Source organism: Thalia democratica, chromosome 6 (assembly GCF_965202585.1).
Source record: "Thalia democratica chromosome 6, ktThaDemo2.hap1.1, whole genome shotgun sequence".
NCBI lineage: Eukaryota > Metazoa > Chordata > Thaliacea > Salpida > Salpidae > Thalia > Thalia democratica.
In genome coordinates, this window is record NC_139170.1 from 47,389,671 (window position 1) to 47,415,122 (window position 25,452).

At 26.9% G+C, this 25,452-nt stretch overlaps 1 protein-coding gene across 1 annotated transcript in view; it reads right to left on the reverse strand.

The window, feature by feature from the left end:
* Positions 1 to 25,452, reverse strand: part of LOC145837953 (uncharacterized) — a 44,689-nt gene that overhangs the window by 13,711 nt on the left and 5,526 nt on the right. The window contains exons 7-21 of the mRNA XM_082945447.1: positions 24,418 to 24,507; positions 23,608 to 23,949; positions 23,221 to 23,342; positions 21,771 to 21,833; positions 20,181 to 20,281; positions 17,120 to 17,248; positions 16,530 to 16,621; positions 12,807 to 12,909; positions 11,193 to 11,220; positions 9,388 to 9,567; positions 6,785 to 6,941; positions 6,042 to 6,233; positions 3,743 to 4,018; positions 3,350 to 3,439; positions 27 to 98 (exon numbers count right to left, since the gene is read on the reverse strand). Of these exons, the coding sequence (XP_082801573.1) occupies positions 27 to 98; positions 3,350 to 3,439; positions 3,743 to 4,018; positions 6,042 to 6,233; positions 6,785 to 6,941; positions 9,388 to 9,567; positions 11,193 to 11,220; positions 12,807 to 12,909; positions 16,530 to 16,621; positions 17,120 to 17,248; positions 20,181 to 20,281; positions 21,771 to 21,833; positions 23,221 to 23,342; positions 23,608 to 23,949; positions 24,418 to 24,507 (2,037 nt within the window). The remainder of the gene's footprint in view (positions 1 to 26; positions 99 to 3,349; positions 3,440 to 3,742; positions 4,019 to 6,041; positions 6,234 to 6,784; positions 6,942 to 9,387; positions 9,568 to 11,192; positions 11,221 to 12,806; positions 12,910 to 16,529; positions 16,622 to 17,119; positions 17,249 to 20,180; positions 20,282 to 21,770; positions 21,834 to 23,220; positions 23,343 to 23,607; positions 23,950 to 24,417; positions 24,508 to 25,452) is intronic.

Genomic DNA, 25,452 nt, shown 5'->3' on the forward strand with positions numbered 1-25,452 from the left:
AAAGTTTCAAACAAAATTCAACTAACTTCACTTGAACTTGCTGCTTGGCCGGAGTCGGCTTACTCGCTTCGTTTGATTTGCTGCATGGCTGCTGAGTGCTGCAAAACGTTTAGATTGTTTTGGTAATTGAAAACAATAAAACAATTACAACTTGATAAATTTGGTGGGCAATTTTTCAAAACTTTTTGGTTGTTTAAACTTAAAGAATCAAATGTTTAAATTCACTGCATGCTCTTTTGAATTATTTTGATTGTTTTAAAATAAGTTTTTTTTCTTCGTCGCTGAATCTAACACTTATGCGAATTTCAAACAAAAAACTTGGGTTGAATTCGTACATACATCGATCAATTAAACTTTATAGTTCTTTAATTTACTATTTTTTTCTTTATTACAGGGTATGTATGGTTTCAAGAATCATTTTCAAATGAAAAAAAAAAGTAACGAAGTTAAGGTTTAAATAATTGGATAGGACCAATGGAAAAGGCTGAAAAATATTTAAAAAACTGAGTACTTCGGATCAGAATTATTGGTAAGACAGTTGATGTTTGAAAAACATCACCTTAACTTTCCTGAATTTTATTTATTAACAGAATATGTGATTAAGCATGTTGTAAAATCATTGGTAGTCTAATGCCTTTATCTACCGTATATATTAAAATTTTTTAAATAAGTACAAAAATACCGTAAAATGCAAGAAATTTTAGAACTATATTCTAATAGTTAAACCCCTTTAGTACCTTTAAATTCTTTCATAGCTCTGAGTTTTAATAAAAAAGTTCAAGTTTTCTATCAAACTAGAATTAACCAATTTTTAAAATAATAAAACAATCTGTTATTGTCAAGTTATTACAAAAAACAAACAAACAAATGTTTTTCAAGTGTTTATTATTTTAAGTACCGCTAAAAAATATTTAATTAAAGTTAGTACAAATTAAAAAACATGGCCGATCACAAGTGCATAAAAATAAATAAAAGCAACGGCACTTAATGTATGCAGCAGCCAATTTAAACAAATTACGAAAAGAATCTCAACTAAATGGAAAATGAAGCATGTAAGCAACTTTTTATTATGTTTAAAAAACAAATAAAAAAGTTGTAAAAACGAAGTATTTGATAAATAAGTTAGAAGGCAGGTTTTCGCAATAGTAGCATCAAAAAGTACCCAAGAAAACAACAAAACCGCACACGACTACATAGCACAACCTTTTTTTATTTAAAAAATCCACTCGAACAAACTTGTAAAACTTTAAAACATGAAGGATGAAAAAAATCTTAATGAGCTTTAAAATGTATTAAATGTCTCTGGTGCGAACAAAACATATTTTTGTAAATAACTGACAACTGTACAGACTAGCACAAATGAAAACAGTTAACACAATTTACTAGTTTACGAATAAACATTTATCACAAAAAAATTATAATCAAACATAATTCAAAATTTTACATTATCTAAAAATAATTTTTGATAAATTTAAAATCTTAATCAAAAATTTTTTGCCACGCACAAACAACCGTAATTAAAACGAATAAAAAGTCAGCTTGCAAAATCAGCTTCCGCAAAGTAATATAAATTGTCTCTTTCAACTAATCCGTTTCATTTCAAACTAAAACCGGTCAAAAACAGCGCCAAAAAGACCACCCAACAGGATCTCGCTATTCTCAAAAACGAGCCAATCAGAGCGCTCCATTCAACTTTCCCGCCCGATCACCTCCTCCCGCCGACTTGCTTGTTCTTCCTCAGGTACTCGTGGTACCAGTTCCTCTGCACGTACACCCTGACGTTGCCGATCATGTGCGGCGCCCTGCTGGTGGCCAGCTCGGCACACATCTCCGTGTCGTAGGCGATCCACGCCGACCGGTCGCGGTTGTTCACCTTGTACTTCTGAATGTCGCCGAAGCGCTTGAAGTAATCGACCACTTTGGTGTTGCTGATGTTCGGCGGGAGATTCTTGACGAATACCTGCTTCATGCGGAACGCTTTCTGCTTCGAGTCTTCCTCCGCGTCCTTGGGTCTGTAATTTTATTTTCATCATTTTTTTTTTTCTTATATCTCTGTGCTTACGAGGTCTTTGATGCTTGACTTTTCTTTTTCTTTACGTCCGAAGCTTCCCAGAAAAAAAAACATTTTCCCATTGTGCATAAAAAGGTCCGAAAGTTTCCGAGTAAATTGAAAAAGTTTTTACTCCCAAATAAATTCCTTTTATTCCCAAAGTCCAAAATTTTCCAAGTAATAAAAAAGTTTGAGAATTTATTCAGTGTTTTAAAAAATATGGTCGACCCTAAAGTTTCAGAAAAGTCAAGCATCGAGACTTTTTAGCAACAAAAAAATTCAAATATTTACTTAAATAATATAACAAGTTAAAATGAACAGTTTTTTAAGTAAAGAAACTTTTCATAAAAGTATATTTTTTTTTACAAAAAACAACTCATTATATTTTTAACTTTAGGGTAAACCATATATTTTAATTTTACAATTTAAATGAAATTTTCAATTGTTTGATTAACAAGTAAAAACAATTAAATCACAGTAAATTTGTTAATTTGAGGTTACAAAAAGATTTCAAAGTACATTTGGGTCATGCATTGTGAAAAAAAAAGTGTTTAAACATTAGTTTCAAATAAAACAACAGCAGAACAAATTGCACCAAATGAGTTTAAATTTATTATTAAATCATACTTTTATTATATTTTCAATATCATTAGCTTGAATCTTTTCATCAAAGACTAAACATTTAAGTAAAAAGTTGATACAGCTCAAAAAGCACTCGTAAAAGTTAATCAAAAGGTTACTAACAACACCAGACAAAACAAGAAACAGTGAGTAAAAGATGTTTATAAAGCAAATCACGTGCAAAAAATAAACAATTTGTGTTTTTTTGTTAATAACTCACACAGCAGTTGCGGCAACTGCCGAAGCTGACTTTCTGTTCCTCCGCTGTTTTCTGTCTCTATTCGGAAACAAGGTGTTTTGGTGAAATCGGCGGTATTTAAAACGAATATAAACAATAACACGTTTTAATAATGGTAGTGCGAAAACATATCAAATAGGCAATTAAAGTTGCATAAACTGGTATAAGTAACTTATGCTAGATGACAGTTTAAAATTTTAAAGTAAAACAAATACTAACGATTGAAAAATATACATAAACATATCAAAACACATTTTGTTAAAAACTATGAAAATATATAAACAAGTAAAAGTTATTAACATATACGTTTAATAATTATATGGTTTTATCATAAAAATTTTGTGCACGGCAAACTCAACTCTTTTCTGAGAAACACTTACTTTTTACAAGTAACAACTAACTGATTTATTTGTTTGTAGATAATATAAACAGCAACTCACTTGCGTTCGAGGTCTCTCTGAACTGCCTTCATTCTCTTGAAAGCGTCCTCCTTGCTCTTTGATACCCTCGTGATCAACGGCGAGATTTCACTGTAAAGTGTTAGTTGTAATAAAATTTGCAAGAAAGTGAATTATTTGCAAGTAATTTACACATTTGACTGTTATAAACAAAATGGCAGTTGAATAAAAACCATGAATCTTTTAAACAATTTTTTAAGCCCATTTGGGCTTGTGCTTATGGGTAAGAAGATGATGTTTTTTATTATTCTGCTTGCGCTTTTCAGAATAATATAATTTAGAAACTGCCTTATCGATGCATTATGACTTCACAAAATACCGAAATCGCTTAGAAGCAACAATCTCTTTGATAAATGTTTTATATATCACACAAACTTGTTGCAGGGGTTGTTGCTCCTCTTCTCCGGAGTGACTTTCTTGCTCCCCCTTCCGTCGTTTCCGCTGCTGTTCCTCGACCTCTTCCTGCCTCCCTCGTCGCTGCTCCTCTTCCTCGACTCTTCGCTCGACCGCTTCCTGCCGCGCTCCTTCCTCTTCTTCTTCGGCGACCTCCTCGGAGGACTCCTCCTCTTGGGCGTCTTCGATTTCCTGCTCCTCCGGCCGGGCGACTTCGATCTCCTCCTGCTGCTAGGTGATCTCGACCTCGCTGGGGAGCTGCGAGAAAATTTTTAGTGGTTAAAAATTTAATTTAATTAATTATAATTAATATTAAATTAGTATAAAATACATAATTGTCTGTAATTTAGTTCTTTTTGACTACGATACATTTTGAAGCACTATGAAAATGTTTTGATGTTTTATTTTTTAATGGAACCTCAAGTGCTAGGTTCCCTACATCACCCCTTGAGGCAAAAATCAACTTGGTCAAAAAATCAACTTGGTCGTGAGAAAGTAACGGGAAAGTGGCAAAGGTGCGAAATATGATATGAAGGAGACGATTGTGAAAACATGATAGGTGAGCCCATCTTTGGTGGAACAGTTCGGATAAATGAGTTGTTTTTTTGTTGATTAAACATTTTAATTGTATGAAATGATTTTAATTTATCATTGATTAAGCCTGATTTTTTAACATAGAAATATGTTTAAGTTCATAGTGTTAACCCAACTGCTTACACTAATTTAAAATGTATCTAGTTATTTAAAACTTTTAGTTAAACTATAAATAAAACAACTTATAATTAGACCAAGTGTTTGTTATAATTATTTCTTAACAAAGCAATTGTGAAATAACTTATACTTTTGTAAAACCCGGAACATAGTCTTAGTCTTCTGATGTTCATTTTATAGATCTAAGTTTTATGTACAAAAAAGAAAAAACTTTGTGTAAAATACATCCTTCTTTTTTACAAAGTGTTTCAAACGAATTTTTTTTGTTGCATTACAAAAAATGCAATCTCATACTTCCTTTTCGAATTTAAGTCGGTAAAAGGTCAAAAGTATTTAAAAATGTCACATTAAGTGAAACACTACAATTTGTTTTACTTCAACTTTGAAGTAACGCTTTACTAAGAAATGTTGCTTTCGTAAAACTTGTTTTTTTGACAAAGAGCACTAAACTTCTTTTATAAATATTAAAAGTTCAACTATGTTAAATATTTAAGTTGCTCTTTTACGTTTGGTTAGAAAAAATTACTAACTTTTTTCTATATCTCGTGATTTTTGTTTAACATTTTTATGTATTTCAAAAAAAAATCATAAAAAGTTTATTTAAAATACCAGGGATTCCAAATGTTTTTGGCAAATTTTTTCAAGGTTTTTAAAATTTCCTACAGGTTTTTAAAAGTACGCATTTTTGGGTCTATTTTAAATTTTAAGTTAAGTTTAAGGTAAGAGACTGTGTTAAATAGTATAAAAACATTGAAAAGATACTGTAAAGCTACTTTAAATGTGTTTTATAACAAAATTTTTAATGGTGACAAAATTTTTTATCTATATAATATATTTTTTAAGTCAAATCGAAATTTTATTACTTGACATGTAAAATTTTCCAAAAATTCTAGGTTTTTTTTTTATTTCACAAATTCCAGGTTTTTTTCAAATTTCTCAAATTACAGGTTTTTCCACGTTTCGCATGCCCGCATTATGTAACTTGCATTTTAAATTTAATTAATAATATAACTCTTCCTGTAGTAATTATTGTTTTTATTTAATTTAACTGATAATTATTTTTAAACTTACTTATGATCAGTAATCTAAATTTTTCCTGTAGTAGTTCTTGTTTTTATATATTTTTATTTTATATATATATATATATATATATATATATATATATAATAAAAACTGTTTCCTGTAGTAGTTCTTGTTTTTATTTGTTTTTATTTTACTAATATGATAAAAACTTTTTCCTGTAGTAGCTCTGGTTTATTTTTATTTCACTAACATAATAAAAACTTTTTCCTGTAGTAGTTCTTGTTTTTATTTATTTTTATTTTACTAATATAATAAAAACTTTTTCCTGTAGTAGTCCTTTTTTTAATTGTTTTTATTTTACTAAAACAATAAAAACTTTTTCCTGTAGTAGTTCTTGTTTTATTTATTTTTATTTTACTAAAAAAATAAAAACTTTTTCCTGTAGTAGTTCTTGTTTTTATTAATTTTTTTTTACTAGTATAATAAAAACTTTTTCCTGTAGTAGCTCTGGTTTTATTTATTTTTATTTCACTAAAACAATAAAAACTTTTTCCTGTAGTAGCTCTTGTCCTTTTTGCTCTTCTTCTTCTTGAACTTGGCGGCCTGCTGTGTTGTTTCTGCTGTGTTGCTGCTCTCATTAATTTTGCTGCTGCTGATGTTGACCGTCAGCTTGTTGTTCACCATCTCAACTGATTTTTCAGTCGCTTCCTCGTCGGAACTTATCAACGATATCGTCGTCCTGTTGAAATTTTAGTTAGTTGACATTACCACGTCAAGTTAATTAGAAATATTAAACCAACTCTTTAAGACTATGCAATCTCATCTTGAGTTTATTCATTAAAAAAAAATATACAGGAAAAATATTAAAACAAAACTTTAAGACTCTCCAATTTTATCTGGTGATTTTTAGTTTTTTAAGTTAAAAAAATTATACAGAAAAAAATGTTAAACTGACTCTTTAAGACTCTCCAATTTCATCTTAAGTTTTTTCATTAAAAAAAAAATTATACAAAAAAAATTGAAACATATTAAACCAACTCTTTAAGACTCTCCAGTTTCATCTTGAGCTTTTTCATTAAAAATAAAATTATACAGGAAAAAATTGAAACATATTAAACTGACTCTTTAAGACTCTCCAGTTTCATCTTGAGCTTTTTCATTAAAAATAAAATTATACGGGAAAAAATTGAAACATATTAAACCAACTCTTTAAGACTCTCCAGTTTCATCTTGAGCTTTTTCATTAAAAATAAAATTATACAGGAAAAAATTGAAACATATTAAACTGACTCTTTAAGACTCTCCAGTTTCAACTTGAGTTTTTTAATCTCTTTCTCGCTCCTGTTGAGTTTCCTGTTCAACTTGCTTATTTCGTTCTGCTTTTCCTCCTGCAGCCTCATGCAAATCGTCACTTTCGTCTTGCGATCAAACTTTGCCTTGAACTCGACTGGAAAATAATATTAATAACTTGTATATAAGTTTTTTTTCAATAATCTTTGCCCAGTGAAGTTACAACTAGCTTGATATACATATATATATGTAAAATTAACAAAAAATTGTTTTAGTAAGCAATTCATTTTTACAATTATAATTTATTTATTTTAAAATATTTTAATGTATCTCTGTCCAACTGTGTGTCAAGTTTGCTTAAAATTAAAGAAATTTTAATTTTTTTAATAAGACAAAATGTTTTGTTTAACGCTTTTATTTAATAAATATCGTTTTAAATTTTTATTTGGTTAACTTTTTAAGGTAGCTTTGACTATTTCGCTGAAAATAATTAAAAAAAAATTTATTAAAAAATCGATTTCGCTTTGTGTATAAATTGTCTATATAAAGTCAACAATTTTTTAGTGTTTTTAATGCCCGATATTAATAAAATTTCGTTAGTGTAACTAGTATTATAAATACAAATTAGTAAACATAAGTGATGCCAAACATTTATTATTAACAGTAATATGACATAATAAATCAAACTTTGTTTTTTTAATTGGTTATTCTTACTTTGTTATTGTAAATTAAAAATCTAAGTGAGTAAAACTAATGATTCGGAGTTTATTTTTATTTATAATAAAAGTGAACTTTTTAAATTTATTTTAAATTAAATTAATTTAGGAAAAGATAAAAATAGTTTTATAAAAACTATGCAAGAAACAGTACAGAGTTACAATTCTTATTCATTAAAAAAAGTCTTAAATGCTATGCAAAGTTTTTTTTTCCAATTACACCTTTATTCTAACACAATACTTCAAACAATCTAACAGATACTTTATACCAATAAATTTTACCAAAAGCTAATTTCTTATCATTATTGCTGTTAAAAAATTTAAGATGGTTAACAATGCATATAAAATGTATTCAGCTCGAAAATTTGCCTAATTAACTTTTACTCCAGTTTTTTCTTACATTGATTTTGTATTTTGCGGTTAGAAAATATTCAGAGTAAGCAGCTTGTAAAAACACTGTACGATTTCACGGTGATTATTTCACGTCGTAAATAAAACTTTTTAAATGTTTTTGTTTTAATTTTTTCAAGCTTGATGTTTTTTTACGTCAGTTAAACATATAAATGTTTGAAGTTAAAAAAAATCATTTTACGACCAAAAATAAAACAATAATATGTTTTAACAAAATTGCTTTGAATAATCATAACCAACTTACATGTTTACTTTCTAGTACTAGTTCTTTATACAAAAACTACAACTTTTATGCTTGAGACAATAAAAGCTTAACAAAATATAAAACAACATTTAGCTTGCTTTTAAACTAGCTTGCTTATATAGTTACCAAGTAGCTTGTAAGCTGTATTTGATAGATTTAAATTTAACAAACCAAATTCAAAATGGAACACAAAAACAGACGTTGCTGATATTTAATAACTATGTTAATGCTTTATTTAGTAAACTAAAAAACATTTAGACCATATAAATTCTAAAAAATTTTTTACATATGCTTGCTGATTATAGCAAAAACTAATAATTGTTTTAACTTGTTAAAACCTAATCAAATTATTAAGTCTTACTCAAATGCATTTATCTCTTAATTTAAAATTTACTAAAGTTTAAAATGAAGTTAGTTTAAAACTGTTACTGCTTAGTTTAAATCTTTATAGGTGTGAGTATTATTTAAAAAAAAAACGTTATATGCCTAACAAAAAATTAAGTTTTGTTTTAGTTACAGTGGACGGACACTTACAAAGTATTACACATAGCACTTTAAAAACAATTAATTTAAATCTGTACAAAAACAAAACCTTTTCCTGTATACTAAACTGCCCAACAATTAACCCTAGTTAGTAACATATTTTGATCAAAACATTACAAATAGTTTTTTAGATAGCTATCAAAAGTTCATCAGCCAATTCAATGATCAATCTATACTTTATTCTCAACTAACTTCTCGAGTCATTTTAGCTGTTTTACATTATTCTAATTTTTAACTAAAAAAATGTTAAGGTGGTAAATATCTAATAAAACCATCGTTTTAACTTTACAAAAAATTTTTTTTTTTAATTAAACAAAAAAATAATAATTTCCTAATTCTTGCACAATCTAACTACATTCAGTAAATACTTTTTTAAATGGTTATACGTCTGTTTACATTATTTTTCTTAATAAAAAACTTCTTCATTTCTTCTCAGTCTTACTAGAATATCGTAAATATTTATTTCGCTACTACCTTACAGGAATATTTTAAACAAAATTAAAAAATAGAAACTTCTGAAACCCTCATCTAAACTATAGATTTTGTATAAGTTTACTTGGATGCATACACAATTGTTTTATATTACTTATTAAATTAAACAACTTTTTAACACCAAACGAATTTTTTACCTAAATTTCTACAGATTTATTTCTATACCGAGTATTTTATTAATTAATACAGAAACAAACTCCTGAACTCCTCCTCCGTCATGTTCTGGATCTGCAGTATCTTCGTGTCGATCCTCTGAAGCTCCGTCTTCTTCGTTTCCACGTCCAACTTGTCGTTTCGCAGGTCGTTTTCCAGCAAGCGGATGCTCTTCAGCAGGTCGGTCTGCTCCGAAGTGAACGTCGAAGCCGGGTTCGCGCTTTCTGGGTTGTTTTTATTAATTTATATTTTTTTATTTATCCACATCAGTTGCGAAACAAATCAACAGTCTTTAAAGAAAAAATGTTTTTCTGGAAATTTTTTTTTGACAGTCTTTATTATTTTTTTTATTTACACCCATCATTAAATCATATATAATTTGTAGTGTTAATTTTAGAATAAAAAATCAACTTTTTTTTGAACTGTTGTTTTATTGTAAATTAATTTATACTGCAAATAAACTACTTGAATTTTATGTAAATTTGTAACTAAACTGTTAATTTTAAATGTTATTTTCTATAAAAAATTATGTGTTACAAGTAAGTATAGATACTATTCGTGTTTTCTGAATTGTTTTTCTGTCATACTTTTTTTTACAATTTTTATGTATATTTAAACCAATATTAAATTACTTGAAATTTTTATAATTTTATAATTAAATTGTTAAACTTTGATTTTGTTTTTTCTATTGAATTTTATTACTAAAAAAATAAGTATATATCTATTTGTGCTTTATGGATTGTTTTACTTAAATATTCACATTAGTTTGTTTATTTATGCCTATCATTAAGCTAAAATAAAACTATTGTATTTCTATAATAAGGTAATAAACTTTATAACTTTTTTTTATTTGTTTTTCCGCATCCACTTTGTAACAACAGAGTATAAAAGTATGTTTTTTCTGGATATTTTCTTTGATAATACCAAATTATAACGTTTATTTATTAACAACCCGTTATTTTTATCAAATAAAAGCTATATACCAACTGGGTAAACCCAAAAATTTGATATACAAACGAGCAACATAACAGTGATCAGTTTGTGATTATTATTATTATTAGTATTTATATCATTATAGGTGTAAATAAAACAAAATTTACAGTTAAAAATAGCAAAACAGTTGTTTTTTATAATAAACTTAAACTGATTATTACTGAACGAATAAATAAAATAATTTCTCTGTATTAAACTGTGTTTTAAACTTATTGGCATGAACTAATATTGTATTCACATACTTTGATCTATTTTTATTGTTTCAGTTTAATTATATATTTTTGGCGTGGACAAAATATTAATTTAAAGCAAACAGGATAATAAATTCAACTATAACCGCTATAAACTGATTAAAAACAGCATTTAAATAAAAAAATAATTCAATTGTTTCATTAAAAGCGTCTTTAAATTAAACTGTTAATCGCTGATCAATCAGAAAATATATATATATCGATTAAAACTTTAGTTTTCAACCCAATTCTTTTAATAAATTACTTTTTAAAAACATATTCACAGAGCAAACTTTTTTAACATCTAACACACAAAATCGATACTACAAGTCGGAAAGGAACCTACTTTAGTTTAGAATAGAGAACAAATTAAAAGGATCCGACGCAGTAACAGATGTTTTGTACAGCAATGTAGGTCAAACTTTCCTTTAAACTTTAATAATTTAACTGAAAGTGTCGATCCGTATTCACAGAGGAATTTCAGTTAATTTTAAAGATTAATTATTCAAAGCTGTACACACATTAGCAATGGTAAGCATGGTTTTAGTTTCCCTTTTGTGTGTTAGAACTTGAAAACAGACATATATTTTATTTTTTTAATAAAGAGATAACTATTAATCACTAACCTGTTTTCTCTTTCTTTATTTGGATTCTCTGTTAATAAAATTAGTTTGTTTATATTTTGATTTTGAATTATTTATAATAAAACCATATCTAATTACGGTTTTTATAAACAAAAAATTGTTATAAGAATAGATTAACTTGTATTAACAAATTTATTTGCTAATAATTTTTTATAATGCTTAACCAAACAGTTTTGACTGTGTTTTATTAATTCAAGTCATTAAAAAGCATTTTTTTGTATAAATTTATGGAGTTTTCAAAAGAAAAAAAAAAAATTATTAAGCTGTCAATATTGGCTTATACAACTTCATGCAAAAAAAAAAAAAAAATTCATCTGTTCATTTTAGTACAGATAAGAATTAAAATTAACTATTTAGGTTTTTAAACTAATAACTATTGATAAACCTCAAAGAAAAAGTTATAAATATACATTTTCAGCAACTTATATTTTAAAGGCCGATCTCCAAACAAAAATTTATTAATCTCTCAACACATTTATACATAAAAACAGCTTAAATTGTAATTGATAAGTAGAATAAAAACTGAAGAAAATAATTTTGATTTAATAAAACTTGATAAACCTTAAACATAAAGTTAAAAAATGCATTTTAAGCATTTTTTTACTTTCAGCGCCTGTTTCCGAATATAAATTATTTATTTTTATCCTATTGTATAAAAAACAGCTTAAATTGCTTATTTGATTTAAAAGTAGGTCAAACAACTATTGCCAAATACTTCCGTGTAAAAAGCTTTTTCAGGGAAATTTAATTTATCAGTTTTAAACTGTCGCAATATTTTTTTCCTGCATACTAAGAATTCTATCGCAACACAACACTTTTTTTAAATTACAGGGAAATTTAAAACATCAAATTCAAACTGTCACAACTTTATTTTTCCTACTTAAAGCTCAATTGTGTGCGATAAAAACTTTTAAATTTAGTTCAACAGTATTTTTTGTAAAAAAAATTTTATATAATGAACGTCATTGAACTTTGTACCTTATTTAATTATTAATAACAGAAGCGTAATAATTTTTAATTATCCCCTAAGTGCTGAAATTTTAGATGAAAATTAAAAGCTTATTATTAAATTTTCCTCAACATTTAAATAAATAAAAAATTAACAACTGCTAGTACTTCTTTATCTTTTTTTAAACTTGCTCTAAACTTTTCAAATCAAACTTTTACTTCATCTAACCCGTTAAATAAAAATGTTATGAATAATTATTTCTAGACAGCCTTTAACCTTGAACTACTTTTAGTAAACCTGCGCTTATCAGACCTAATATACTTTGTTCAGATGGCATGCACAACTATCTGAGATAATAAAATATCTGTACTAACCTGTATTCAACCATAAAAAACACTTTTATCTTTAATAACACCATTTCAAATAGCTCTTAACTGCCCTTTACTACTATTAGTTTTTTAAGTTTTAAAACCTTTATACAATACCCAGACAATAAGACTAACCAGCATTTTACTATCAAAAAACAACTAATAACAAACTTGAACAACAAGATCCAACTAAATTGATCAAACCAAAGAGGAAAATTATAACACTATAAAATTAAATTTAAAAACTATTAATAAGCACCATTAATAGTTTCAGCAAACCTGAGCAACGAGGTCCATGGTGCTGCATTCTGAAGAAATGACCATATCAGACAACGGCCTGCTGTTCGATCTCGAATCCGATCTCACTGACCCGCCAGGCGACCTGCAAATATAAATATCAAGTTTGCAAGTGTTTATTTGAAAACTAAATATAATGTATCAACAGGCGACCTGCAAATATAAATATTAGTCAACAAGTGCTTATTTGAAAGATAAGTACAATGGAATCAACAGGCGACCTTGCGACCTTTCGAAAAGTTTTCAAATTTAAATGTTACAGACTCTACAGGTTCAACAAGCGACCTACAGATACAAACTTTATAAGTGTTTAATTAAAAGTGCACAAAATTTAAGTTTTTCATTACTAAAGTTTCATTGCAACAAGACTTGTTAACACAAAAAGATAATACTAGCTTTGTTAAAATTAACAACAACAGCTTTTAAAAAAGCAAACTTGTGTTTTAAACTTTATTGGGAAAACAATTGTATGAAGAAATTTTCTATGCGTAGGAGGTAAATACTTTATTTTCTGTAAAAAAGTAAATTCATAATAACTTATCAACTAGTTGTTAATAAATGTGAAATCTTTGAGTGTTTAATCATAAAATCATGAAAGTCAAAATAAAAAGTTTTGAAGAAATTTTCAGTTTTTTAGCACTAGAGTTTTATTGCAATAAAACAAAGACAATACTAGCTCTATTAAAGTATTAAACAATTACCTTTTAAAAAATAAATCTTAAAATTCAAAGAAATTTTATCTGCGTAGAAGGTAAAAACTTAAGTTTTCTGAAAGTAAATTTTAAATAACAGGGTTGTCACAGATAGAGCAAAAAAAAAATCTGACTTTTAAAAAATAAACTCTTAATTAAACCAATTGAAAAATACTTAACCAAATAATTGAAAGATTAAATTTATTCCAAAGATTTAATTAGACCCTAAAAAACAGAATTTTTTTAGTATTACTAGCAAAACTTATTTTTTTAAAGATGATAAACTTCCTTATAAGTGCACGTTTATACCAAATTTCCTGACTTTTTAAAAAAAATCCCTACTTTGTCCTTACTATTGTACTTTTTTCTCAATTTTTTCTAAAATGCCTGATTTTGTGGCAACGCTGCAACAACTTATAAACTGTTTGTTAATAAATCTTAACTTTATAAGTGTTCAACCATAAAATCTTAAAAGTAAAAATTTTGAAGAAATTTTCAGTTTTTTAGTACAGTAACCTCTCGCATCTTTACGCACTCGTGACGTTACGCACTCTCGTTTAGTTACGCATTTTAGAATTCTCAAAAATTCTAAAATTAATTTCTTGAAAATTGCACAAATTAGGTTTAATGTATATTTATAATTCAAAAAATATTTTTAAATGCTAAGTCACCTCTCTATATTTATAGACTTTGTAAACTTATGTTCCTTGACTAATTGATAAACATTTAGTTATACCTCAGTATATCAGAAATTTCGTTAACAATAAGAGATTAAATTAAAATTCTGAAAGAAATATGACTGTGTCAAATAATGAAAGCATAATGAAATAATGAAAGTTTAAAACACAAATAAATAATACACCACTGTATATAGACATCAAACCATTTCTTAATTGTAAACAAATGCTTAATTATAAATTGAATTTGCTAAGTAGAATAGAGTATATATGTTATGTATCAAGTAAGTAACATAAAATAAAGATAAAGATAAAATCTACTTTTTATTACAATTAGTAAAATTAATCTACAAGTATTATTATTTTATGTAAATTTAAATCATTTATTTTATTATATGTATCTTTTGTTTTTATATTTAAAAATAAAGTAAACAAAGTTTCAAAAGTTGGAAGACCCCAGTCTGCTTTTAACAAGAAGGAATATCATAAAACAGCCATTATTGTAAGTATATTTGGTACCTCTCGTATCTTTACAATCTCTCTCGTATCTTTACGCACATTTTCTGTGGACAAAATGTGCGTAAATAAGCGAAAAGTTACTGTACTATAATTTTATTGCAATAAAAATTATTACACCAAAAAAGCAATACTTGCTTAATTAAATTAATCAACAATTGCCTTTTATAAAGTAAATCTAAAAATTGAAAGAAATTTTGTATGCGTAGGAGGTAAATACTTAAATTTCTTGTAAAAAGTAAATTTACAACAACTTATCAACTATTTGTTAATAAATGTTAACTTTATGAATGTTCAATAACAACAACAATGCATCAATGATAACGATGTAACTTAATTTTGGAAAATTAATTAACCTGCAAACTTATTTAATTCTAAAAAATTATTTACCAGTTTTTACAGTTGTGTTTTTTGTTTAGAGCAGACATTGTTCACATATTTAACAGTTGAACTTTGGAATACTGAAATTTAAAATTTATACGCATTTGATGAGAAGTCAATAAACGTTAAACCAAAACAATGTATCTTATTCGGCACATGGTAGGAAAATTTATTAATTTACAAGCTTATTTAGTTCTAAAAACATTTTAACTTAAAAGTTTGTGTGTCTTTAATTATTTGTGTTTCAGTTTTATTCTGAAAAAGCAAGATTCTTAGCAACAACTAGAATTTAGTATTTATATAGCTAAACAAAATGTTGAAAAGTATCATTAGTTTTTATGAACTTAAAAACTAATAACTAAAAAGCATGATTTTGTTAACCTAAACTTAATAAAAGAAAAAGAAACCCTCGATTTCACATCTAAGCATTTAATTTTTAATATTGAACTGAAGTTTCATTTTTGAAAGTATTAACAGAACTAATAATCTTGTAATTGCTTTTTTATTTGTATATAGTACATTACGAAACATTTAACAACCATTTTATTTTGTTTTTTTTTTTTAGTTTTTTAATACAATTTGGTTGCAGAGCGTCTTATTTACACGAAAGGCGATACTTACTAATAAATTATTTTGTTTTTTGACAACAATAAATTTTAAAAAGTAATTACGCATTTGTAAATTTTAATTGTTATTTTATTACAAAAATGACTGAATAAATTAAAAATCAAAATACTTTTTGCATGTGGGAGGTAAATTTAGTTTTCTGTAAAAAAAAATCATTTAACATAAATTTATCAAACATCAGCTGTTATATTTTTATCGGTTTCAATATCAATTTACACGATCAAAATAAGTAAATCTTGTAGACCAATTAAACTTTAAGTTGCTTATGTCAAAACTATAACTTTACTTTTCATTTGACTACATGGACTAAATAGTATTCACGCAATGTATTATAGTTTATTATTAAGTATAATACTCCCATTTAAAACGTTTTGTTTTAAACAATTAAAGTTCATACGTGTTTTATGTATAAAATATTGTTTACCACTACTTGATGTGTACAACTTTTATGCTTTAATTAGACTTACTTGTTTAAAACTTTTTAGTAAGTACTTGACTACAAGAAAAGCTTTCAATGACAAGAACATGTGATACATTAAATTTAGTTCAATTAACTCATACTTTTTACTCACTGCCTATTCAACCGTTGAACTTTTAATTTTTGCAAAAACTTAAACTTTTATTTTTCTTAACGATAAATAAACTCAATCAAAACTTTTGTATGCCAATATAAACTTATGTTTTTGCATATTACATGTTTTGCTAGTATGAGTTTCAATTTAAAATTCTCACCTGTTCCACTACCTTTTTTTGTATTTTTTAAAAACAGCCAAAAATAAATATCTATGAACAATATATCTTCTAATTCAAACCTGTTGAGTTCTTCGAGCTGCCTGCTTTTCTCCTCCATCTGCCTCCTGATTTTTTGGTACCCACTTTCCTCCTGAAACCCGTTTCTCTCCACCTGCAACATTATTACGTAATAACGTTACACGTCATTAAAGTACACGCGTTTTTCAACCCGCTGATGTTATATTTTCACATCATTATCAAAATTACTTTATATTGTTGTGACACATGATTATTATATTAAATATAACGCAATGAATATATTAAATAAACAAAACATATTTATTAAATGCTAAATAACATTGTACATTAGCAAGGCATGAAGTATTCTGATCATCCACCGAGCTTTTACAAAAGTATTTATATATTATTAACTTATTGTTTTGTTTATGTAATTTTTTTTCATTTGCTGGCAAATACATGTTCACATAAATATTACATTAACTACTGCACACATTTATTTTAACCTGCTCATGGCATGAAGCATTCTGATTTATATTATCAAGTAATTAATATACAATTATTTTATGTATTATTTAAATCTCTTTATGGTATGAAGTGTTCTGATTTTGTATTATTAATTGCTTTTTACACTATATTTTATATTATCAACCTGCTCGTGGTAGGAAGTATTCTGATTTACGTTATTATTGTGATCTTCCACAAAACTTTTGTTGTTATTTTGGTTCCTCAAAATCATCTCCAGCTTTTCTTGCACCTGATTTTCGACTATTTTTTTCACCTGATAAATAAGAGTATATTTTTTAAACTTTATATACTTCAAACTAGCTGAAAATCATTAGTTATTATCAAGACTACCTTTTATGAAAAACTCAAAATTTATATTTTTTATAGTTTGAATTTAATTAATTTTTTTACCCGTTTAAAAGTAATGAGTTTCATAATTATATAATTTTCACTGAAATCAGTATAAAATCAAAAATATTTTTATTTGTTAAGACTACCATATTAAGTCCATAACATTAAAAAACTAAACAGTTTACTCTCAAGTTATATCAGGGTTCGCCAATCTGCGGCCTGCGAGCACGATATTTTTTGAATGTAATGCGGCCCGTGAAAGAAAAATCTGCGGCCTGCGAGACTACAAATGTGGCCCGCTTAACAAAACTACATTTCAAGTTTTTTTTCTTTGGTAGCTTGATTAACTTTGCTTAAAGTCTCGTGATATCATTTAAAAACCAATAAAAAGTTTTACTGCTTAAGCTAAATGTGAAAAGATTCGAGTTTTTGCAATGTTTTTTTCCGGTTAACATAATAACTTCTTGTTTACAATAGCAACTGGTGAACTAAAACAAAGTTAAAAAAATACTTGGACTCGGTAAGTTTCCTATGTAATACTTATTTAATAAGTTAACTAAATGAAAATGTATTCCATTGTGTACAAAATTAATGCACATTAATTAATATAGGATCAATTCATTACAACTTAGGTATTTTGTTTAACATGTAACTATATTTCTATTATAGATGTTTTATTACTATATGTTATTTTTAAGTATACACAAACATTTGAAACATCATAATAATAAGACGAGCATAATATTAGGAGTAATAAGATGTAACGTTAAAGGCGTTAAATCCTGGAGATCCTGATAAGCTAAGCTTATCGGAATATATACCACAGATGTTCTTGTACTAAAACTTTATTTCAACTAACGGCGTTTCACTGCTCTCAAATAAATTTAAGAACAGATCTACGGAGTCTCAAAAAGAGTCCTATTCTTAGAGCTTTTTGAGACTCCGTAGATCTGTTCTTAAATTTATTTGAGAGCAGTGAAACGCCGTTAGTTGAAATAAAGTTTTAGCACAAGAACATATGTGGTATTAGGAGTAATATATATTTTTTTTAGGTTTTGACAATAATGATATTTTTAAACAATATTTATTTGAACTTTAACTTAATTCCTATGCATTGCAAGCTAATAAACACTGATGCACTTTTTTTGAACTGCACATTTAATGTATAGTTGATTAAGGGGTGTTAAATTTATTAAGTGTGTACTAGGGTGCTTATAAATACCTTCAAGTTTTCAGCTAATTCTTAATTACAATTGGCAAATACCAAAAAAACACTCTGTGCAAAATTATAGATGATTTGAAGAAAAAACTTTAACCTCGGCATCATTCAACTTTCTGAAAATCATCCAGTGCAAACTGCAAGGGATCTAAAAAATGGACCTTAGAATTTTTAGCTGGGATTATTTTACATGTGGTAATTTTCGCAAAAACACACTGTGCACAATTTAAGCCGATTCAAAGAAAGTTTTATGGAGGTACTACATGATTTTATGTAACTTTTATGAATTTTTGTAAGTTTTTTAGAATTTCCTTTTTTCAACCAAGAAAAGTAAACTTACGATGTCTGTTTTGTTCAATACACAGTTAAATATTTTTCATATAAAATAATTTAAGCCTTACAGCTGTTATAAATTAAAATAATATTTTTATTAATTGAACACATATAAGTTTTAACAACCCACATTGGCTTAAAGATAAGCCCGAAAAATATTTCATCCGAAACAAAAAAAAAAACGATATCTAATAAAAGTTTTAAAAATCAATTTGCCTAACAACAATTCTATATACTTTTGGTTTCTTGTTGTTTAGATTTCCTTTTTAAGGCATCAAAAAACAACAAAACTATTAGAAAAAAAAAGCTTTTCTAAACAGTTATTGGTCCAACTACACAGGAAAAAATAATATTCCGAAAAATAAAACACAGTAAAAATTTTTTTTTAAGTTAACAAAACATATTAAGAAATTGTTTATTTACACCTATAACCGAAATTGATAGATTTTCAGTGATTTTCAAATGTGTTTCTGTGTTTTGTAAAGTTTTTTTTTCCTGTGTTGTTTGACCAATAACTGTTTCTAAAGTTTTTTTTTTAATAGCTAATAAATATGTAGCTAAAAATAAATAAAACTGAGTATGTATAAAAACTGGCTGAAACTAAAATTGCGGCCCGCGAAATATTTTGAAGCTTGAAATTTGGCCCGCAAGGACCAATTGGCTGCAGACCCCTACTCTAACATGTTTAATTGTTATAGCTACAAAGAGTATTAAAGTATGGTTTTTATATTCAAGTTAGTATTCGTAACAAAAAAATTAACAATATGCCATTTATATAAATACGAGTGTTGAAAAATATTTTAATTTATCAAACAGATACCTTGGTGTGTGCTAAATTTATCAAAATAATTTTAAAATGCATTTACAGCTAGTCTTATTAAAAACAACATACTCACCTGACTCAGCTAAATTTTTTATCCATAAGTTTACAGATTACAACAGTGATTCTTAACCTGGATTAAATTTACCCCCTAGGGATGAATTCCCTTGTTTTAGGGGGTAAATTTTCTACGTTACAAGTCATGTAAATCAATTATTATTTACTGTCTTTTTGATTTATAAGTTAGTATTTAACTAACTTTTTTTAAAGTTAAACAAACTCTCTAAGTTTAACTCTTTTTTTTAATTGTAAAAATCTAGCTTTTTTCCTAAAATTAAAATACATTTTTGTATACTGGGGGTAAGTTTGACAACTACCTTCCAAAAGTAGGTAAATTATGTAATATTTATCCAAGGGGTAAATCAAAAGGTTAAGAACCACTGGTTTATAGGAATAATTTTTTTTTTTTCCAAACGCACCCACCTGGTCGAGAAGTGTGTCGTTGCACACGAAGTTTGGAGTTTCGCTCGAGGGGATTTTATTTTGGGTTGAAACGTTGCTGCTTCTCGACACGCGACGCTCACCTGTGTGACGTAATATTGTAAGTGTTACGTCATAATTTTAAACACAAAAAAGACGGTAAACGCTACGAGGTTTGAAAGTTATAAAAGTTACTTTCTCCTTGTGAATTTCAAACTTTAAAAATAAAGCTAAAAAACAGCAGCTGTATTTAAATAGAAAAAAATATTGGTCGAAATAATTTTTTGCGGATTTGCGAGCGGTAAAAGTGTACATATGCTTGAACTTAAAAATCTTTTACTTTTTTGAGAACTTTTTTCCTTTTTCAATTTTCAACTATCAACCTTATATGTGTGATTTAAACTAAATAAAACTAAAACCCTAATATTTAAAAGTTAAAAGTGTAAACATGTAACGCTGATGACTTAATTCATAAGAAATAATTAAGCACTCTAATTTTATTAACGACGTCTCTCTAGATTAAATTAGCAAAATAAAAACTAAAGCACTTGATTTTTTTTTACTTCTCTACCACTTGTCACTAGCAGTTTGACGCATAAGTAAGATGGCAATAAAAACTTGACAAACGGAATTTTTTTGTTTCAGTTTTTGTTAACTTTTTATGAAATGGCAACATTTTTGCAACTTACTCAGTCGTCTCACCGACAACTTCGACAGTACATTGTAAAACTAAAACTTTACTTTTATTAAAATGTTTTTTCCAACCTAACAAAACACTTTTGTCATTAGGCGGCCGAGTCACCTGAGTAAATACAAAATTAAGCTCAAGATATTTCTGTTTTTGGAAAACTAAAACTAATTAGTGACTAAAACAGTGATGTGAGAAAAAGCAACTGATCATTGTTTGCATTCGTTTAAGCTAACGTGTTTTTTTCAGTTTGTCTTTAACTTATCTTATTTTATTTCAAATTTGCTTTTATAAACTTATACTTTGACTTTTAATTTCTTTATCGATGCTTTCTATATAAGTTTTTAGAATGTTTTAAAACCTACAAAGTTAACTCTCTGATGTAGATGCTTTAATTAATTTGTTATTATTTCAAAACTAATTTTACAAACCAATTACCCTTTTTTATAGATTTTGTATTAAAGCTTTGGATGTGTAACAGTTAAAAATCTACAAGTTTAATTCCACTGAGCAGATGCTGGTATGAAATAGAAACTAATAACAAACTGCATTCAAAAACGGCAAAAAAAATGCAAATTTTATTAAGGCTGATAAAGTTATCAGCTTTTCAATAAGTTTTCACTCCCTTCTTCAAAGTTTTATCTCTACTTCTTTGAAAAATTTATATCAACTTACAGTTTACATAAAACTAAACATCATTGAAAACAAATAAGTTAAGTTTTATCACTACTTCCATTAACACTATCTTACTTTTAACTTACAGTTAACTTAAAATATTTTGTTAAAATAAACTATTAAAAACAAACGTTATAAAGTTTTATTATTAATTTTATAAGCACTATTTTCCTACTACAAATTACAGAAAATGACTATTTTTAATAAAAAATTAATTATAATAAACAAACGTTCAACGGGTATTTCCAGTTCTTCCTCGTAATCATAACTTAAAGGATTTGATTTTCCACTTCCTTTAAAATATTTAAAAGTTTATTGACCTTTTATTTACGTTTAGCTGTATATAATTTTCCACTACCTTAAGAAGTTTGTTTTTTTTATTTATTGACCACTCATTTTAATTCAAGTGTAAATTAATTATGTACTAAAATATTTTCAGTGTAAAGCTCTTAAGCGTTTAATCTTATTTCATTGAAGTTGTACAAAAGTTTATATAACATACCGTTTTAAGTATTATCAAAAATTAAATTACTTTTACTTGAATAAAACTCTAAATCGATTGTTTTATTTAAGAACTGTTAATAACGATATGAATTCTGTTTTAGTTTTGATTAATTTTGTTTATAGCATAAAAAAAAGATTTGTATTAGTTCATGTAGTTTTTATTTTATTTATATGTATGTATTAAAATGTACAGATTGTATAAAAAAGCATGAAAAATTTTATCATAAAACTATTAGGCAAAATAATTATTGTTTAAGAATTTGTAAACTAAACAAATAGAAAACTAAATATAAAGGACATAAATGTCGTATTAAAGTTTTGCATACTTGTTATCAATACTTTGTAAACTTGTCAATATACTTTGTCAATATAAGTTTGTCAATATACTTGTTAACTCGAAAAAAACTCATAGTATAGAAAATCTGGTTCTACTCGGCAAAAAACTATAAGTATAAAAATTATAAGTATAAAAATTATAAGTATAAATTTTACTTGTTTTTCACAAACTAGGCTGAAAATAAGAACTTAGCAAAAATTTATGCTGAAACTGCATTAAAAAAAAACATATTACTTTTTTGTATAGCTTGAATTTTTTTATATTCGAATTAAATCCCAAATTTTTTTTTACTACAATGATTTTTTTAGAGCTGTTATATATAAGCAAAACCTTATGTAGGATAATACTTTTAATCATTTACTTACTATTTTACCTTCTAAAACATACAGCAACTAAACTTATTTCTATTTGTAAACGATTTTTAAAACACAACATTCGTAACTTAAAACATAACAGCTACAACTAATAAAGATTATAAATAAAATTTTTACATATATATATATATATATATATAACTAGTTTCTTCAAATTACCGCTAAAAAAATCCCACTGACTCGAAACCCGACCGACACGCTTCATTGATTTTTGAATTTTTTAGTTCAATAAAACACAAGGTAAGGGTAAATAATAAGATTCAGTTTTCAAAAAAGATGGTTAATATTGAACAATATTTTAATTATTTATTACCAAATATATTCATCCAACCAAGACGCTTATATTTGAACTCTTCAGTTTGAAAGTTTTGCGGAGCTTTGAAAAATTTTTCTTTATAACAAATAACCTGTTTAAATAGAACAACCGCTAAAAATATAAAACTTTTCAACATTTTTCAAACTGACCAATGACGGGAATGTTGCGGGCGAAATCTTCCTCGCTTTCCTGCGATTGGCTGGAATTCAGACGGTTCTGCTCCGTGATTGGTCCGAACTTCTGCAGGTTTCTCTTCACCTCGGGAGGGGACCTGCGGTACATGCTGGCATAAAACAAACAAACAAAATGCTAGTAATTAATATTGTTTCAATCTAAACTGCACTCGAATTATTAAGGCATAGTATAAACGTAATTTTAAAAATCATTTATTTATAAATTAAAATAGTTATTGTGACTAACAAACTTTTTTTTCTTTATTAACTTAATTTAGTTTATTTCTCAAACTACTGAATTTCTACCTAATATAAAACTGATGCAGTTGAAGCGTAAATAAAAGTATTAAATTTCAAAAATACCTGCACTGTGATGGTATTGGCTGAGGATGAACATTACTGCCGGCGAAGTTGCCAGGAACATTATTGTTTGTGAAATTTCCATGTACACTGTTGTTTGTGAAATGTGGGGGAACAAGATCACCCATGACAACGTCATTTTGAACATTATTATTTGAACCCGGGTGTCTCGCTCCGGGGTGATGATGCTGCCTGACTTGCGGCACGTTAGTGGGAACAGTGTTGCTTGGATTTCTGTTTGCTTGCGGGTTGTTAGGAGCAATGTTGCTATAACTTCTGTTTGATTGTTGATGCCTGATTCTAGGATCTACCGGAACTCTCGCGTTGTTTTGTTGATGATGAGGCCTGAAAGGTTCAACTTTTAATTAAACTTTGCTTAAATTTACTCTTAGTTGGCAAACTCTGCCCGCAATAAGCCATTCGACTTTAAAAAATTATTTAAGGTTTAGTTTCAGTTTACTTATCTTTGATGCTTTTGATAAGTTATATTTTATGTTTTTTTTTGTCACAATTGTTCACAAAATTAAATGTCTTGTTTCTGTTCAAAACAATTTTAACATTAAACATTTTTTTAATAACATCTTGCTAAAGTACATTCATAAATCTAAATAAAACTCTTCTCTGCTTACAGCCTTACAACAACTATACAAAAAAAAACACTAACAAATTGTTGTAAGTTTACTTTCCTAAAATAAAATAAAAGTATCTCCTGCTTAGTTTAAACTACGGACGTACTTCAACGTATTAAATTAATTTGGATAAACATTAATTAAAATTAATTTAAAATAAATCCAAATAAAACAGAAAACTAACACATTATTGTAAGGTTGCAAAGCTACGTCTTCTGGTAGATGCAACGTGTCAGCTCTCTTCATTAAAATCACATCTAAAATTGACGTGTATCTGAAAAAAAGTAAAGTTGGTAAACCAACTATTAGCTTAGTTTTATTAGACAAAAAGTATTCAAGTTTGCTTTGTAACAGACACAATTGTTGAACTGAAACACGTTTTTCAATTGTATCAGTTAAGTTTACAGATTTACTACTATCGATATCAATAGTTAAAATGAAATTAAACATAGTTTCTTGACATAAATAAAAGAGACGAGATATACAATTATACTGTTTTACAAACTATATCATGTTTTTATATTAAAACTACTATCTATTGAAAAACGAAAAAAGAAGTATAAATCAAAAAGGTTGGAAAATTGATTGTTTAAGTGAAATAGACAAGAAATATACACAATAATTATTTTAAGTAAAACCATAAAACATTTATTCTAGAATTTATTTAATTTCATCAGTATTTACCCTCAAAATATTTGTTTATGAACATCTTGTAATATACTAAACTATTTTTTTAGGTAGCTCAAGAGCTTGTAAAGAATACCAAAAAAAACACCAAACTTTCTTAAAAAATACAAACAAAACGTAAACATGACCAAAAGCCCGAGTTGTAAATAGAATTGATTTTTTTTAAATATTTGAGTTCAAAACTGGCACAAGGGCGTTATCAAAACAGTGTCAATGTTCAAAAACTTTTCGGTCTCGTGGGAATTCACTTGTACTATGCAGTTTTTATTCGAAACCAGGAAAACAACTTCGCACATACAAAAATGCAAAGTTTTTTTTTTTTGAATTTTAGCCTGATTTCTTCAACTTGAAATAACAATATCAAAACCTACACCACCTATTGTTATTAACTTTATTTTGTCAAATAAATTTTTAAAACAACAAGTAAAAATTAAACTTTTCTCACTGAATTAAAAAAAAAAGTTGTTTCAACCGCACGTTTCAAAATTTATTATTACATCGAAGGCCCACACACATTGTCGGCAGAATTGTA